Source organism: Xyrauchen texanus, chromosome 7 (assembly GCF_025860055.1).
Source record: "Xyrauchen texanus isolate HMW12.3.18 chromosome 7, RBS_HiC_50CHRs, whole genome shotgun sequence".
NCBI lineage: Eukaryota > Metazoa > Chordata > Actinopteri > Cypriniformes > Catostomidae > Xyrauchen > Xyrauchen texanus.
Window position 1 is genome coordinate 46,793,549 of NC_068282.1, and position 13,199 is coordinate 46,806,747.

The 13,199-nt window shown below is 37.0% G+C and overlaps 1 protein-coding gene across 2 annotated transcripts in view; it reads right to left on the reverse strand.

Annotated features, from left to right (window-relative positions):
- Positions 1-1,291: 1,291 nt before the first annotated feature.
- gad1b (glutamate decarboxylase 1b) overlaps positions 1,292-13,199 on the reverse strand; it is a 29,310-nt gene continuing 17,402 nt past the window's right edge. For both annotated transcript variants that reach the window (XM_052130241.1, XM_052130240.1), the window contains 11 exons: positions 10,421-10,533; positions 9,768-9,883; positions 8,787-8,866; positions 8,020-8,074; positions 7,606-7,722; positions 7,440-7,504; positions 7,264-7,342; positions 5,713-5,862; positions 4,796-4,903; positions 4,628-4,717; positions 1,292-2,903 (listed from right to left, as the gene is read on the reverse strand). In XM_052130241.1, the coding sequence (XP_051986201.1) occupies positions 2,730-2,903; positions 4,628-4,717; positions 4,796-4,903; positions 5,713-5,862; positions 7,264-7,342; positions 7,440-7,504; positions 7,606-7,722; positions 8,020-8,074; positions 8,787-8,866; positions 9,768-9,883; positions 10,421-10,533 (1,147 nt within the window). In that variant the 3' untranslated portion in view covers positions 1,292-2,729. The remainder of the gene's footprint in view (positions 2,904-4,627; positions 4,718-4,795; positions 4,904-5,712; positions 5,863-7,263; positions 7,343-7,439; positions 7,505-7,605; positions 7,723-8,019; positions 8,075-8,786; positions 8,867-9,767; positions 9,884-10,420; positions 10,534-13,199) is intronic.

Sequence of the window (13,199 nt, forward strand, 5' to 3'; positions counted from 1 at the left end):
TAATACACTGTGTACACAAAATAGTCACACTCAGGACCTTAAAGACAAAAATGTCCCCATTGAAACCTACTAAAACTGCAATATCCCAGAATTTGATAATCCAAAAAAAACAAAATAATATATATATATATATTTTTTTTTTAAATAAATTCCCTTAGCATTTAGTATAAGGAAAACAATCATTTGTTTGTGTGTGTGTGTGTGTGTGTGTGTGTGTGTGTGTGTGTGTGTGTGTGATTTAAACAACAGTGACATTATATAAACCAACCGGCATTTAAAGGGTAAAAATCCTGAAAATGAATGAATATTTGGTAGTTATGAATGATCATGACTGATGGTTAAAAAATGTACTAATTGTGTAAGATATAATTTTAATAATATTATTATAGCAGTTTTTGGCACGAACATTTTTGTTCTCTAAGGTAAAAATTTAAATTTTTTAATTATTTATGTTTTATATTGGCGCACAAGGGTTAAATAATAATTATCATATTATCATAATAAATAAACATAATATATTTAGTTGCCTTTAAAGTATTTCAACAGCATTATCCAGGTTTAAATGATTGTCGAGACTGCTGTTGAAATAGCGCCTCAGAAAACGTGGTCAGGTGGTATTTGTTACTGGTTGGGATGGACCAATTACGGTTATACGGGATTACTGGAGAATTAATTTTAAACATCGTTTAATTAAGATTGCTGATACAGAACGTTAATTTGTATGTCGCGTTCATACAGATTACATTTGTATATGTATAATATTATATAATTAATTATGATATAACAACATCTCCAGCAACAAGTCAAAAAAACGTATCGAGTTTTTAATGCTTCCCAATGGACATTCGTTTTTTGAGCCACCGAGCGCCCCCTGGTGGAAGTTTTGTTTGCAGCGTGTTTCTAGCAACATTCCTTTCACACAGTGATATTCTGCTCCCTGTGACAAGTGAATTACTGTACAGAGAAAATAAAAAATATGAAAGAAACACCCCCTTGGTAAAATTAGTTGTTATTGATAGTCTATAATGCAGAGGTTGGTTAATGTATAATCAACGTATAATGGCAAATGGGCATGAACAACTGTAATTCCATCAAATGCAATTTTGCCATTCAGTCAGTAGCATACATAAATCAAAATCATCTTTTACCATCATTTAGCCAAGATACCTCTCTGTTGCAGTTCGTTTTGTAAAGCATCAAACCTGGGTTAACCCATGACAATGAGTTAAAGGTAAATTTGTGATAATAAAAAGGGTCAAAATATACATAAAAGAAAACTCAAACTTTGAGTGAAATCATTGTTTATTTTGAGCATTAAAATAAAAGTTGAACATATATTTTAGTATCTATTATATAATTTACATTTTGAAGAGACGACTTACAGAACATTCTTATACTTTAATAGATTTTATTGTGCACTTTACAAGTGTTAATAACAGTTTACATATAGTGTGATTGCATTTTAAAGTGCCAGCCTTACTGAGGAGACCAGACTGCCCTCCTCACATTCAACATATACAGTCAACATTTTACAGCAATAGAGGAAAAAGATTATTGTGCATTAATTTAACTTGTCAAAAACACTTTGAACAAAGAGATAACATTAAATAAACTGAAATCTTTTACATTTCAAAGACTCACAACAGCTGAATCTAAATACAGCAGTGAAATATCAATAAACTTGTTGTATATGTTTATATGAACACAATCTTTCAGCATCCTGAGAACAACGTTTCCATCCTTTATTCTAAGTTTGTGCTTATTTACTGTCTTTTGTTGTTTATTTATTTTTCATAATAGCCTATAATCGCCTGAGTTTAATATCAATAATGAGTAATAAATATCTAGTGGTAATTATACAGTAACTATCTCCAGATAATTGATAGGATTGCTTTTAACATTCAGTCAGAGATACACACAATAACATTATAACACTGACACACTGATTGCACAGATTTCAGGGCCTGGACAACAAACATATATATTATATCCATATTTATATGTATATATAAATTTTCTTGTGAATAGACTTATTATAATGCATATGCTTGCTTGCTTATCTCAAAGATTATTGAGTATATTGTAAAATGTATGGCACAAGTTCTGTCTTTGGCTCACAAATACACTATACTGGACTATAAACATTAACCTAAACTTATTTGATTATATAATATTTCTTAGAATACAAATGAAGAAATGTTACAAATGGGAAACTTTTAACACTGCTTAGGTCACAATATAAATAGCCTTTTTATATTTATATCAGTCGAACATTTCAAGCTGAAAATTGAACACTTATGTGTCACCTCACAAAGGTGCTGTTTAAAACACTTTACATGACCTACTACAAGGTTAAGTAAGGCTAAAGTACACAACACTAAATACAGATCGTATTACAACCACTGGTTACAATCACACAGACCCCAGCACTACACAGAAAGGGGTTTGAGTTTCATTAAAAGGGTGCTGCGCCGTGCTTGTCTTTATATTGTATGTATAAACCGAAGCACCGACTGTTACGCACATCAGAGTATGATTCCCAATGGAGTTAAACTACACTGTAAGGTGACCGTGTAGCTATAGAGGCTATGCTATCTGTAAGTTTAAGATCTAATGACATAGAGATGGAGGGGAGAACACATTGGACCACAACACAATGTCAAAACATAGCCATTAAACGTGCAGACATGGTGCTGCATTTCCAAACTCCACCCAGCAGAGCGGCGCTCTTACAGGTCATGACCCAGCCTCTCTATCTCATCGATGAGGAAATCGATGTCAGACATGGTCACGGCATGATTGGAGACGACCATTCGGAAGAAGTTGACTTTGTCTCCCTGCGGCTGGTATCCGACCATGGTTGTACCGCACTCCATCATCAATGCTTTGATCTTGGGCGCCACCTACAGGGGAGGCAGAGTTATTATGACATCATTTTCTATGCACATGTTACTCTTGTGGGCAGTTGTTAACATTTGGGGCACTATAATTGTACAACACTTATACAACAGTTAGTTAGGACTTTGCATTCCTAGAGTGCTGATATTCAGTATAACAGCACTGGGATGTTCAACTATTTGTGTAACACTGCTTTTATGTTTTCGTGGCTTTTTAAAAGAATGGTTGGGATTTTGATTCATCCCAATGAGTCGAGACTCCTTTTACCAAAAAGTTCACTGATTCATTCAGTACAGATCTTCACGCCAGTAGGTGGTGACAAATTAACGTCTTTTATGTTATCATTGACTCAGCTGAAGGCTCGGGTTTACTTTGTTTTTCTGCGTTCCGTATTTAATCGCGCACAGTATGTGTGATGCATATTTTGTCATCGCCTCAGTCTGCGGGGTGTGCAACCCAGATTTTCTTGACACGTGGACAGTCCACATCTGTCTGCATCGATGGTGAATGCGTCTGCCATTGAATTCGTTCATAAAAAAGGTTCACTGATTCGTTCAGTACATCTTCGTGCTAGTAGGTGGCGACATATGAGCATCTTTTAAGTTATAATTGAATTTTTGACTCAACTGAAGGATGGGGTCTATTTGGTTTTTCTGCTTTCCAGATTGGATCGCGCACAGAATGAGTAATGCACATTTCGTCATCACCACAGTCTGCGTGGGCTGTCCATGTGCAACCCAGATTTTCTCGACACACGGACAGTCCTCAACTGTCTGCATCATTGGTGTATGCTCCTGCCATTGAATCTGTTCCCCAAAAAGGTTCACTGATTCGTTCGGTACATCTTGACCCCAGTAGGTGGCAATAAATGTGTGTGTTTTAAGTTATAATTGAATCATTGACTCAACTGAAGGCTTGGGTTTACTTCATTTTTCTAGGTTCTGCATTTAATGCGTAATGTATGTGTGATGCATATATCGTCATCACCACAATTTTCTTGACACACAGACAGTCCTCATCTGTCTGCATCACAGCGCATGCGCCTGGCGTTGACTGTACTAAAAGAGTATCACAAAGCAGATGTAGTGCGCATGCGTTGAGCGCATTTGTATTCGCTTGTGGTCAAAAGAGTGTACTTAAAATGGCTGAGCACTTGACCGTGTGTGAGACTATCCGGAATGCGGAAAACCGAAGTATACTTTGGCCATGATTCATTAAAAAAAAGTAGTTTACCATCGAACAAATCCATTATATTGGATTTGTGATTATTCAGGTAGGTTGCTATAAATATATATTAATTTACTTGCTTTGCAAAATTCTCTATTAACTGTTGCTGCACCATGACAGTAGCTGGCTTGAAACAGAAATCTCACTGTAGAAGATGTCTGCTTAGCGCCTTTTGTGGCACTTGCGGTGGGTTATGAAATGCGGAATGACACATATTGGAACGCAACAATGCACAAAATTTAGCTTGCGTATCTAGAAATGACTGCATTCACTTGCGTAAAGAATGTGACATTGACCATGTTAACTCATTTGTACAAAAGGTCTGACTTTCTTCCAATGAAGCACACAAAATGGATTACATGGATCAGGTTTTACACAAACTTTAGAAAATTAGAAATATGCAAAATAAAAGAATTTTCACTTGTGGCCTCGCTTTGAAACCCAATGTTTATGGTGACTTTACTGAGAATGTGCGGCAGTGGTAAGAGATGAGATAATGTACCCTGTGTAGCTTCTCCCTTCGTTCATCTCCATCTGGCATGCCCCGCATACTCGGTGGAATATACCAGAAACAAACGTTTGTGTGCTGGGGCTAGAGAGAGTGAAAGACAAGCAATGAGAGCACATTAAAATCAAAACTGAGTGAGCAGTTTGTGTGTCAGATACAAACCTGGCCCTCAAACACCATTTGATATCCCTCACGGTTCTTGATTTTGTTGTAGAGATATTCCGACAGCTCCAGACATCTGTCAATATGTTGCTCAAACCCGATTGTTCCCTGCATGAATCAACAACATCAGAATAAAATCTGTTACGGTGACCAAAAATACTGTTGATTCAGCAAGTATTAAAATAAATCTAAAATAGGCTATGCTACTTTTTTTTTTACCTTTAGCCTTGTCCCAGACTTGCAGTATTATGAAACTATGAAAATCCTTAATAAAATACAAAGTATTACATGTTTATAACTATGATAATCGAAACAAAGAGTGAAATAGTCATAAACCATTTGAATATATATTGAAAAAAAATCAATAATTTTTTTTTTTGTTGTAATTATGACACATTTTTCCAAATGACCTAATATTTCCAAATTAAGCAAAAAATTTGAAAATATCCTGTAATCATTTAATTGTGTGTATTTAGGATACATAAAATGTTTGCTATGAAATTAACCTTAGCAAAACAATGGAGTCAGCTATTTTATTTTAAAAAAAATTCTACCACAGAATTCAGTTCAACACAATACAGAATTTAAGATGTGCTGGAAATGACATTGTGGTGAGAATTTTCATGACTTTCAGAAAAAAATACAAAAATGACACATCAGTATCCTGTGATGCATGTACACACACTGTTGGACATTGTTTATAGACATATTTAAACATTTGTAAGAGTGAAAAACATTTTAAACAAGACTTTATTTTCTAAAAGTCCACATTGCTTAACGTTTAGCACATCTGTAATGCTGTATTGACCAATCAGCATCCAGGACTACAACTATACATTCTTATATAAGGCACACTGCAGCTACATAATCTAACATCTGCATCATGTTAATTGAGAATGGAAGCCATTGTGACCCACCTTGGCTTTCCACATGAGCCAGAATTTAAAGATGTCCACATGTCTTCCACACTGGATGGCCTTGTCCCCCGTGTCATAGTTCACATCATACTGTTTGTCTGGTTGGAAGAGGTATCCTGCACACATGGAGTTGCAGCCCTGCAGAATACCCTGTAACAGAGGTTGAGACTTTTCACTAACAACATAAAGTCTGGTCCACATGACAGCTTATTCTGGCCAAAAACTGTCCACTTATGCTGCCTTCATGTGCTTTCGGAATTATCGTAAATACGAGTTTCCCACTCGGAAGTTGCACATGAACGACACCTCAAGTTATAATTCCAACTGGGAAATTAAGAGATAATTTTGAGTTTCTGAGATGGGAGGTGTCCTAAACTTTCAACATGGTGGAGGAGAGTACAGTTTCTGTACTTTACTTTAGTTTCTGAGACTCTGGTTCATCCACAGTGGTGTGCGGTCGGATCTGTGTTGCCCTTCCTACTGGAGGGGCTGGAGAGACGGCTGTCTCCCTCCATCCTGAAAGTGTACGTGGCTGCTATAGCAGCGTATCATGATACACTGGATGGTAGACCCTCGCGGCAGCACGACCTGATCATCAGGATCCTCAAGGGCACGAGGAGATTGAATCCTCCTAGGCCGTGCCTGATTCCCTCTTGGAATCTCTCTGTGGTCCAACCGGCCTTACAGAGAGCCCCCTTTGAGCCCCTGGAGCAGGCCAAGCTCAGCACTCTGTCGCTGAAGACAGCCTTTCTGGTAGCGCTCACCTCTATCAAGAGGGTTGGGGACCTGCAGGCGCTCTCTGTCACCAGCAAATGCCTGTAGTTCAGGCCGGGACATTCTCATGTGATCTTGAGACCCCGGCCAGGTTACGTGCCACTCCGTTTCGGGATCAGATGATGAACCTGCAAGCGCTCCCTTCAGAGGAGGAAGACCCGACCTTGTCGTTGCTTTGTCCAGTTCATGTCATGTGCATCTATCTGGACAGCAGAGCTTTAGACGCTCAGAGCAGCTCTTTGTCTGTTTTGGAGGACAGCAGAATGGGAAGGCTGTCTCCAAAGAGAGGATGGCCTATTTGATTGTGGATGCCATATCTTTGGCTTACCATTCACAAGACCTGCCGGGCCCCTTGGGAGTTCGGGCGCACTCCACCAGAGATGTTGTAACCTCCTTGTGGTTGCGATTAGTGGTTCTCGCCCTCAATGGTGCATATCGTAAATTGTGCATGGATCGCAGAGAGTAGCATGAGCTCCACATGCTGTTAGTCTCTGCAGTGTCATGCACAACAAGCCATGTGATAAGATGTGCGGATTGATGGCCTCAGAAGCAGAGGCAACTGAGACTTGTCCTCTGCCACCCGGATTGAGGTGAGTAACCGCGCCACCATGAGAACCTAATAAGTAGTGGGAATTGGGCATTCCAAATTGGGAGAAAAGGGGATAAAAAAAAAGAAAGTGCTTTTCCAGTTTATGTGCAGCATACACACTCTGGGCGGACTTAGTATGTGATAAAAACTGTTTATATCTTTGAGCGTTTTCTGGCCCAAATTCTTACCTTATCTCTGACCAGGATGGCTGAACATTGTAATGGTACACCCATCATCTTATGAGGGTTCCACGTGACTGAGTTTGCCCTGCAACAAACAGGCAAAGGGTTTCAGGAAGTTAAACTGCACTATTACTGTAATATACCGTAATTTAAGTGCCCCATCAGGTGTGGTTTTCACATACCTTTCAATGCCACTTAACTTGTGACGGTGTTTCCTAGACATCAACAGTCCTCCACCCCATGCACCCTAGAGACAAACAAACAACTTTGATTGATTCATACTCTAAAATACTTATTAAACACAATGGACCGTTAGGAGGTTAGAGGTTTAAAACAAATTAAACTCACATCTACATGTAGCCACAGGTTGTACTTCTCGCAGATGTCGGCGATGTCATTGATGGGATCAAATGCTCCGTAAACCGTGGTTCCAGCCGTCGCGTTCACAAACAGCGGCACATAACCCTAAAATAAACATTTAAAATCACCTTCAACAAGCCACATTCACTGAAGAGAGACACTGTTGATTGTCCTGATGATAATGAGAATGGAGTAATCTTATGCCCTAAGAGTCACCACTTTATTAACAGATGGACCTAAAATTAGTTCTTGAAAGTGAATTCATCCATCATCCATTGGGGAATACCTGCTCCAGTATTGATCCGGTGAAGTCTACAGGCACTGGGGTTAAATACTCTCACTCACTTGTCTCAGCTCTGAGTACTGATGGGACTATAATTACAGGATAGTACAGCTACTAACCTTTTGTTTGGTATCAATGATCTTGGCCTCTAGGTCAGCCGGTATGACACGCCCCCTGAAACAAGACAGCCAATGAGATATAAGAGGAAGGGACGTACTACGTGAATAAAAACATGACATTTGTTCTTCTGTGGCTCAATATGACATGACCAATTGTCACTGACGTTGAACCTGGCATGATGGGTCTTACAGTGGGCAAGTGAATAACAAATTGCATTTCTGTATGTTTGCCACACAAAGCTATGGAATGAACTCCGGAGACTTGGAACGTAGTGCACAATAGGCTAATATTTTAAAACTTTTTTTTGTGATTTCCAAGCTCAACAGCCCGAGACCCTATTCACTTTGATTATATAGAAAAGAGCGACCAGTACATTCATCAGCATTACTCCTTTTGTGTTCTATTATGACAGATCTTTTTTTTTTGGGTAAATCTAAATTTTTAACATATTTTTTTAACATAAGCCATTATGTATCTCTGTAACAGCAGCATTAGCTCTTAAAGTCAACATGAAATGGCTTTTGCAAACCAGTTTGAAACCATTTTTAACTTTTGCAAGGATTTTCAACAAAATAATTTCCATTTAAGAGGTTAATACATTCTGATGAACATTTTTTCTTTTTGAGAATAACGTGCGGATAAATCATCGTCAATTTTGGTTTCATGTTGACTTTAGTGTTATTCTGAATATATTGAATGATTTGTTCTGATATTTATGTTCTTATTACCCTTATATAAGTGACACAGAAGTGTATTGTGATGATACCTCTCATCTGTCTTGAGCAGGATAACATTTTCTTTGCCAAAGCCCAGAACAGCTCCTGCCTTTTTGATTGAATAATGACTCTACAAAAAAGCAACAAAGTGGCCAAATTAACTGAATTCACAAAATACTACAGAATAAACTGTAAGAGAATTCCACTTCTGTTCTGTATATTCACTAATAATTCAACTAAAATGATATATATTTATATATTCTCCCCCTAGAGGGAGACAAATCCTTTGTAAAACTGGATTGCACGCTTGCTATTGTTCATGGGGAACTCTACTTGTTAAAGGGATAGTTCACCCCAAAATGTAAATTCTCCAGATGTGTGACTTTCGGTCTTCTGCTGAACACAAACAAAGAGTTTTAGAAGAATATCTCAGTTCTGTAGGTCCATATTATGCAAGTGAATGGTGATTAAAACTTTGAAACTCCATAAAGCATGTAAAAGGAGCATAAAAGTAATCCATAAAACTACTGTGGCTTTGTCCATGTCTTCTGAAGCGATCCAATCGGTTTTGGGTGCGAACAGACCAAAATATAACTCCATTGCAGTCTCTAGGCTCGATTATGATTTCAAGCTTGATTACACTTCCTAGTGTTTGAAGCATGCACAGAGCACTAGATGGTGCTAGGAAGTGTAACCAAGCTTGAAATCATGATCACCAAGGAAACTGCTGAAGTCAAGATTTATAGTGAAAAAGGAGTATTATTTTGGTTTGTTCTCACCCAAAACTGATTGGATCGATTCGGAAGACATGGATTAAACCACTGGAGTATGGATTACTTTTACGCTGCCTTTATATGCTTTTTGGAGCTTCAAAGTTTTGGACCTTATTCAACTGCATCGTAGAGCTGAAACATTCTTCTAAAAACCTTTGTTTGTGATACACATCTGGGATGACACGAGGGTGAGTAAATGATGAGAGAATTTACATTTTGGGTTGAAAGATTCCTTTAGCACAAGCAGTGTCTACTTACATGTTCAGATGTGAAAAGCACCAGTCGTGGTGCAACAGACATGCCTTTGGTTTTGACTTCTGGGAAGTACTTATACCGTGCAACCATCACACTGTACATGTTTGATATGGCCCCACCTGTGAAGAGAGATAAGACAATCAGTTCATGTCCAGGCCCAAAGACAGCAGCTTTTTTCAAATAAATATTATGTTAAGATGTCATTAACCCCCCCAAATTAACATGTTGTCACCATTTATTCACCCTCATGTCATTCCAACTATGTATTATTTTCTTTTCTTTCATGTAACACAAAATCAGATGTTAGTGTGTGTGAAAAACAGAATTAAATTTAAGTAATCATCGTCATCGACGTCAAACCTAGCACAATTTTTTTCAAACACTCGCGCTAATAAGAATGAGATAGTATACGAGTCGTACAGACTTCAACTGTGATACTTTAATTAAGCTTTTCTTTTTCCTTTTTGCATAGATCACCTCCCACTTCTGTTGTATGTAAAAGACCAATTCCTATGAAGGAAGATCAGATATTTTCCCTAGTAATATTATTACCTGCATTGTGAGCAATATCAATATATTTGTGTAGAGGGGGTAAAAATTCAACTTACTATATGTGTCATTTGTTTGGTTTATTATGGATTATTTAATGTGTTTACCAGGTGAGAAAAGTCCATCGCCCTCTCCGTTAGGCCAGCCAATGATCTCTCTCATCTTCTTGAGGGTCAGCTGCTCCATGAGAACAAACACAGGGGCGATCTCATATGTGAACCTGTCAGAGGAGAGAAACAGAGATACACACACAGAAGACCATGATCAGGAGGTTTGTTCTAACAAAACCTGTCAAGAAAATGTCCTCTTCCAATTCTACCATAAGATCAAAGGAAACAAATTAGACAATTTATTTTGCACATTCAAAATGAAGCCTATTTTTACTTTTTGTACATTGTGACGCTATTTTTAAGACAGTTATACACATATTGCCCCCCCAATTCTCATTACTGCAACTTAAAAAAAGAAAATAAATATTATTTAACCCCTTAAACACTGTTGGACCCAAAGGGGTCGCTTAAAACACTTAAAACGTTAAAGTTTCCAAATAAATAAGTCAGGCATATGAGGTATCATTTGAAAGCTTACAATCTGAACCTTTCAGAGATCATCATCAGTTCTGCATTTATGTTACTTAAAATAACAAAATAAGGCCTCAAATCATTAGCGTTGAAAATGAGTGCCCCCCAGTGGTAATGGGGTAGAAATACTTATTCGAAAATAAAAGTCCTTCATTTAGCACCGAAATTGACAAATCATATAGCAAATGAAAGCTCTTATTCTCAGGAATGTGACTTTACAGTATATATTGTTGCCCTAAAACCACAGCTCAAAAGATTTTCAATTGAATCACAAATTAAAATGTGATTATTTTAGTCATCAAATACAAATGTCGATCAAATACAAAGTGCTGATCACTGCTGCTGTAAGCCCCAAACAGCTAAAAACTTTATATCTGCTTTTACCTTAGGCAGTTTTCCAAAGAGCCATTTTTTACTTGTTTGTGTGGCTGAATAATCCAATGTTATATTTTAAATGTCAAGAACAAAATATGCCATCCAGCAGGATAAGCATGTTAAAAAGTAATCAGAAAAAAATATGTTTTCGACTACTGATGATAAAATGTTTGTATATATAATCACAAAAGGAGCATCTCAGCTTTCTATTAAGACATAGATTGAGCTTCTAGTCCACTCAGAGGCCGAGATATTCAATGAAACAATGAGGGTGGTGCTTGAACTGAAAATTAGACTGAATGTCTATGGACGAGCACATCTGTGATGGCTAAAATGCGTTAGAGCGCCACCTACATTTCAGACCTGTAAATTGTGATGGAATGTGATAGACATTTTTTTTTCTAGTGCTTGCTGCCATCTAGTTGAATAAAATGAATATGTTCAAAGTGAGGTAGAGTGAACAAAACCAGAATTGCATGTTTACAATGTTAGGACAACAATAAATAAAATGTTTTTTATTTTATTTTTTCAAAAAAAACTTTGTTTATCATAGATGATAAACACATAAAAAGTGTCTTTTTTTATTTAGGGGGATTTCAGAAAAATGTGAAAATTTTTGGCAATTAGTCCACAGATTTGTGAATGATGACTTTTAAATTTAATTGTGAAAAATTACGGATAGCAGCCCAAAAATTCACCAGAATTCGTAAAGTATTTATACGTCATACATCCCTAGATACTTCCTTTACTTTTCCGTTGATTTTAATAAAAAAAAAATCTTCACACTGTAAAAACTGACTTTGTTACGATAATGAGAATCATCATGGAATACAATGGGAATAGTAAAAGTAAAACATCCGAGAATTGGATAAAATGTTATGTGTGCTGAAAATAATTTTACAATGCAAAATGTATGTATATATATGTATGTATATATATATATATATATATATATACACACACACACACACACACACACACACACACACAGAATAGTTATTATAATTAGATTCTCATTACTGTAATGATAATAATAAAAAACACCTTTTATAAAAAAGCACTTTTATATTTAATTAATATGTCATTATGTATAATTAATAGTTTTTTGCATTACATTAATGCTTAATTGTCATGCAAATAATGTCACGATGCAAGAAACCTTACTTTTCTTTTTTTTTTTAAGTATTTTTTTTACACAACATCATTTCTTCTTTTTTATTTGATTTGATTTTAATTTAGATGTGGCCTGGACATTTTCTTGACAGGTTTCATGGGATTACACCTTATGTTTAACAACATTAAAATGGTAAAAAATCAGGCAACTACACCTCTGAGCGTTATGGTTCTTAGCATAATGTACACTTCCATCAGAGATAAATTCAGCCCCTCTTGGCTGCTTTGAATTTCGCTAATTAAAAGACGGGTGTGATGGGCCAGATAAGAGCTCATTTCAGGGTGTTTTAATGAAGGGAGTCAGTGCTCTGATGAATATCAGTTGGTCTAAATGGAGGAGTACAGCCTGACGTGAGACAGACAGAGCACACATCAGCGGACGTCTGCACAGACGAGATAAGAATACGCTTCAGCACAAATCCATCTCATACGCAAAAGGATGGACCGAAGTGGATGACTATGTGATGAAACAACTAGGACAAGGAACAGCCTCGGGCAGACTCATTGTTCAGTTCCATCACAAAGAGGAACAAAGATTTAGGACCGTAAAATAATAGAGAATCATCAATAATGTGCAGTTAAGTCACGATTCCTGCTGTCATACTGTCATATGCAGAATAATGTTTCTATGCGGGTCTAGACACATGTTTGATTTGACAAATTGTGCTTTTTTTTTTGCCTTTTTGTCCATGTTCACATAGAAATTAACAGGAAATTGAATACCAGCCTGAATAAAGTATTATTTCAGCTTACTGCA